The sequence below is a fragment of the Marmota marmota genome, unplaced genomic scaffold, assembly GCF_001458135.2.
Source record: "Marmota marmota marmota unplaced genomic scaffold, marMar, whole genome shotgun sequence".
Classification (NCBI taxonomy): Eukaryota; Metazoa; Chordata; class Mammalia; order Rodentia; family Sciuridae; genus Marmota; species Marmota marmota.
Genome location: NW_026000185.1, coordinates 20,915,365 through 20,921,165, shown reverse-complemented (window position 1 = coordinate 20,921,165; position 5,801 = coordinate 20,915,365). Strand labels below are relative to the sequence as shown.

Below are 5,801 nucleotides of genomic sequence, written 5' to 3'. Positions count from 1 at the left end.
TGCCACAGTTCTCAGCTGTCTTTTTTTTTTTTTTAAGAGATGGGTCACATTGTGTTGCCCAGGTAGGTCTTAAACTCCTGGGTTCAAGTGTTCCTCCTGCCTCAGCTTTTTGAGTAGCTGAGACAATAGGTGCCCACCCTTTTACCCAGCTTTTTTTTTTTTTTTTTTCATTAGCCTGCCTCAATAGTATATAAAGCATATTTGAATCTTCCCCTTTTGACAAAACTAAATCATCAAACCTCCAGCTACTTTTCCTGTAGCTTTGTACAACAGACCTTCCAGATGAGTTATCTACACTCACCTGCACTACTTCATTCTCCCACAGACATCACACACGAGATGAATGCATGCACTTGATATCACAGCAGCATCTAGCATCTGACCACTCCCTCCTTCGTGAAACTTCACCTCTTGATCTCCCAGACAAAACTTCCTTTTGGGAGATGGACATGGTGTCAAGGCCACCTAACCTGGTGTCTTTATTTTCAATGATCTCCCTGACCCTTCCACATTTACTTCATACTCAACATGTCCAGACTGGGGTGTGACAAATGTTCCCACTCCAGTTTCTATCCTGCCCTTCATCCCAATGTCCCTTCTCAGGGACACTGCCATGTGGTCACACAAGCTAATAGTCCCATCTCTCCTTTCCTTCAAACCTAGGACCACCCTTTGTCCTGAATTATAGCTCTTTGTTTTGGGTGTTTTTTGTCAAACCCAGAGCTTCATGCATGCTAGGCAAGTGCTCCACCACTGAGCCACCCCCGCAGCCCTGAATATATGCTCAGGGATGTAAAGTTTATCCTTTCCTGATCTCTCCAGGCTTCTTTACTGCCTTAGATCCTTTAACCTGGTTTCCCTCAGTCCATCTACCACCAACCTCCTTGCTTTTTGTTCCTAACATTCCAACCCAGGGGATATTTGCAAACTATAATGAGTGTTGCATGCAGTTTTAGGGGCTCTCTCCATGTTCCCCAGTCCTAATTTTTTCTTGACCTTTAAGACCCAGCTTGAACATTCTTTCCAACCACGAACCTCTAAACTGCATCAAACTTCAGTTGACACCAAACCACAACTGTTGAACCAGCCTGGCAACTTGTCCCTTCTCTGCCATTTGCTCCCTATATCTGCAAAAATGGAGACAAAAAGATGTTTTAAGGGTGAAAGTGAGCTAACACAAAATACTAAAAATTTTAACTGCTATACTTTTCTTCCCTCCCCATACGCCAAGGTCATGCCTTGCTTACCAAAGCTTTGCAGAACGCAATACTATTTGTCTGGAACTTGCTCTATGCATCCTTTCAGATCTGAGGTTATGAGAACATGATAACCAAAGGCCAAGTGTGGATGATTCCCACCCCAGCCCAATTCCAGGAAGCATCTTTAGCCTTATAGCCCCACTTAATTCCACAACAACCAGGAGTGGAAAACACTCCAATCTTCCACCTCTCCCCACCCACTCCACTCACAGGCACGGGTGGAGTGAAGATATAATACTTTATTCACTAATACGGGCCAAGGGGATGTAGTGAGGGGGAGGTGGGCACCATTTCGAGGGATCCTGGTAGGGTACGTTTCTTGTCTCCCAGACCCGGCTGCCGGGGAGGAGCCATCGAGGTTTACGCAGCCAGGTTGAAGTTCCAAGTGGCCCTCCCCACTCGGACGCTTCCAACCCCACGCTGGCTCAGCTGCCCTCGCACTCTGGGCAGCGCTCGGTGGCATTGGCGGCGGTGGCGCCCGCGGGTAGCTTGAAGTCCCGGCCACAGCCGGCGCAGATAAACAGGCGGCGCCGCATGTGCGCGCGACGGTGGCGGATGAAATGCGAGCTGAGGCGGAAGCGGCGGCCGCACTCCGTGCACGGATAGGGCCTCTCGCCTGTGTGCGTGCGCGCATGCTCTGCCAGATTGGAGCGATGGCCGAAGCGCCGTCCGCACACAGCACAGCGGTGCGGCTTCTCGCCTGTGTGCACGCGCCGGTGCTTGGCCAGTGCTGAACTCTGCGCAAAGCGCGTGCCGCAGTCGGCGCATGCGTAAGGCCGCTCGCCCGTGTGCGTGCGTCGGTGGCGCGCCAGGCACGAACTTCCGCCAAAAGCTCGTCCGCAGTCCGGGCACGCGTACGGCTTCTCGCCCGTGTGCACGCGCAGATGCTGTGCATAGTTGGAACTCTGCGCGAAACGACGGCCGCAATGTGCGCATGCGTACGGCTTCTCGCCAGTATGACGCCGACGGTGCTGCCGCAGGTTCGAGGCGGCAGAGAAACGCTTGTCGCATTCTGGGCATTCGTAAGGCCGCTCGCCTGTGTGAGTGCGGCCGTGTTTGGTCAGCGCTGACTTCTGAGAGAAACGCCGGCCGCACTCGGTGCACGCAAAGGGCCGCTCGCCCGTGTGCGTGCGTGCGTGCTTGGCCAGCGTGGAGCGGCGCGCAAAGGCGCGGCCGCAATCCGGGCACGCGTGGGGGCGCGCCGGGTCCGCAGACGGCGCTGGCGCTGGCACTGGCACTGGCACTGGCACTGGCACTTGCACCTCGCTGGGAACCTGCAGGGAGAGGGGGTACAGATCAGCCCTGATGAGCAAGCCTCCAAGCCAGAGACCTAGTCTCTGCTCACTACCTCTTTCTCAGCCTCTGTTCCCCATCTGTGAAATAGAAAACGCAAAAGTGCCTTCCTCAGAGTATGGTTGTGTGCCTTAGATGAGGTAGTATACATAACTCACATATCACAATGTCCAGTGGCATTCCAGTTATTTTTATTAACTTAGCCAATATTCACTGGGCACGTGCAATGTGCTAGACTCTATTCTAAGCACTGGGAATTCAGCATTAACTAAAAATAAGTCATTAAAAAAAAATCTCTGCTTTCAGAAAGAATAAATAAGGACTGCCCATGTTGGAGAGATGTTGCAAATTTAAATAGAAATGTCAAGATACCTTACTGACTCGGCAGGCTGAGGTTGGATGTTTGCAATTCAGCCACCAAAAGAGCTAGGGGTGTAGTTCAGTGATAAGAGCGTCCCTGGGTTCAATCCCCAGAAGCAGGGCAGGGATGACAACACTTACTGATAACTGTAACTTGAGAGGGAGAAAAATGGATGGAATTGTAATAGTGGAGGGGATCTCTTAGCTTAGGGCCCAAGGCCCAGTTAGCACTTTGGTTTTTAATATTTTAATGTAACTGAGATGTAGAACCACTAGAACAGTGGTTATAAGCAAGTAAGCCACCTGATCACACATTTTAAAAAGGTTCCCTCATGCTGCTGGGGTTGAGAACCCAATAAAGGAGAGGAAGGAGGGAAGAGGGCAGAAGCAGGAGCCCAGTGAGGATACTACTGTCATCTGGCAAGAGAAGATTGTGTCTTAGATCCAGGAAACAACTGAAAAGTAGAGGTGGTGAGAACTGATCTGCTTCTGGACATACTTATCAATTTGAGACAAAAGATTTAATATCAGATTAGATATGGAATATAAAGAAAGAGGAATCAAAACGACTTAAAGGTTTGGGGGCTTAGAGACTGCAAAGGTGGAGTGGCCATTTACAGGCCATTACATCCTCACTGAGTGAGGAAGGTGGAAGGAGCAAATTGAGAGGTGAGATCTGTTTGGGGCTATATGGAAAATTCTTGACACATCTGGAGCTCAGAGGCAAGGCCTGAGCTGGAGATGTTACTAGAAAACTGTCAACCTACAGACGGTTTTTCAAGGTTAAGACTGAAAGGCGTTCACCCAGAGAATGGGCAGAGACAAACAGAAGAGGAGCAACCAGATGCAGTTAGAGAAGGAGGCAAGGCAGCTGGGCCAGGACCAAGTCCAGGATCTTTAATAAACTTTTAAGAGCAAGCACCTATCTTTTTTTTTTTTTTTAAGCTGTGAAGAAAAAGCAAAAAAAAAAACAAAAAACACCCAAAATGCTATTTTGAGCCAGCCCTAAGTGGAAAAAAAAAATTGAAAATGAGCCTGTTTCATGAAGTCTCAGCTTCTAAAGATAAAATCAGAAAGAGGAAAGAATGCTTTGTAAGAGGCAGGTGAAGGGAAAACATTTTGTACTAATAGAGTGAAGAGTAATATTGAGGGCACGTTGCTCCCTTCTTAGCAAAGAGAGTGCTCACCCCAGCAAAGCTGATGTTGAATATCTACTGTAGGCCAAACAATAAAGAACATTAATTCACCAGGTGTGGTGGTGCATCTCTGTATTTCCAAGCTACTCTGGAGACTGAGGCAGGACGACTGCAAGTTTAAGGCCAGTCTGGCAACATAATAAAATAAAGGGCTGAGGATGTAGCTAAGTGTAGAACACTCCTGGGTTCAATCCCCAGTACCATAAAAAAAAAAAAAAACCACTATCAAAGGAAATACCTGATACATTTAAGAACAAGACAGTGTTAGCTTCTCCTGTAATCAATCTATCACTATTCCCATTTTAAATAATCTATATTGGGATACAGATTAAGAGAGGGTAAAGGTGACAGTAAGAGAATAGTGGGGCCTTCTCTCTCTGAAGCTGCACAAGGGCAACTTCAAGGCCTTCCAAATCCTTTGTCAAAAGAGAACAGCTTTGCCAGGCAGTGGCACTTGCCTGTAATTCCAATAACTTGGGAGGCTGAGGCAAGTGGATTGTAAATTTGAGGTCAGCCTCAGCAACTCAGTAAGATGCTGTGTCTCAAAATTTTTAAAAAAAATTAAAACAAGGGGCTGGGGATGTGGCTCAAGCGGTAGCGCGCTCGCCTGGCATGGTGCAGCCCGGGTTCGATCCTCAGCACCACATACAAACAAAGATGTTGTGTCAGCCCAAAGCTGAAAAATAAATATTTAAAAAATTTAAAAAAAAAAATTAAAACAAAAAAAGGTCTGATGATGCAGTTCAGTGGTAAAGTACCCCCAAGTTCAAACCCCAGTACCTCCACTTCCCAAAAAAAGAACAGCTTTGAATTCAAGCTGGAAAACAGGATAATTTGGGAAATTTAGCAACAGCCATAGGAACTCTGGACAATATATTGTTATAGTTGTTCTATTTTATTATTGTCGTTAATCTGTTATGGTGCTTAAACTTCATGTATGTATCTGAAAAAACACAGAATATTCAGTACTGTCCAAGGTTTCATGCATCCATGGTGGGATTGAGGGGTGTCTTGTAATATACTCCCAAAGATAAGAGGGACTACTGTAATCAACATCATAATGTTAAGCTTTGACAACATTACTGTATATACATTATTGTATTAAATCTTCCTGTCACTCCCTTAATCAAGTGTGACTTAACAGAGAACACTGAGACACAGGGAAACTAAATTCACAGGTCAACGGTGGGCAGGACAGACTGAAGTGCTTACTCTCCACCAGGAGGCTGCACTCTGCCCTGAATTCACACAGCCAAGACATGACAGAGGCTGGACTCCAAGTCCCTGGCTTTCCCCAAGAGAAATTCAAGGTTAAAATACAACTTGATACTTAAATCAAGAAACTCCCCACAGCAGGTCTGGCACAGTCTGGATGCAAGGTCATACATTGTTAGAGTCTGTAAACAAGTCAAAATAACACCTGGAATTTTGTCAGGGGAATGTTAGCATTGTAAACAAGTCTGGATGGTGCCTGGCAAAATGCCAAAGGGAGTGGTTTGAGAAGTAACAAAAGCAAGCCATTAAGTGTGGAGATTCCTTATTGGTTGACTGATGTATCTAGTTTATGCTAATTAGATAAGCTCTGTGGAATGTATAAATACTGCTCCTGTCCTGCAATAAACGGCTCCTACTCCTGCTGTATCAACGTTCACAAGTTGTTCGTCCCCCCCCCCCACCCCCCCCGTTATTTTGC

At 46.9% G+C, this 5,801-nt stretch overlaps 1 protein-coding gene across 1 annotated transcript in view; it reads right to left on the bottom strand.

Annotated features, from left to right (window-relative positions):
• Positions 1–1,478: 1,478 nt before the first annotated feature.
• Positions 1,479–5,801, bottom strand: part of Znf771 (zinc finger protein 771) — a 9,836-nt gene continuing 5,513 nt past the window's right edge. Inside the window, exon 2 of the mRNA XM_015491296.1 lies at positions 1,479–2,533. Coding sequence (XP_015346782.1) covers positions 1,685–2,533 — 849 coding nt within the window. The 3' untranslated portion in view covers positions 1,479–1,684. The remainder of the gene's footprint in view (positions 2,534–5,801) is intronic.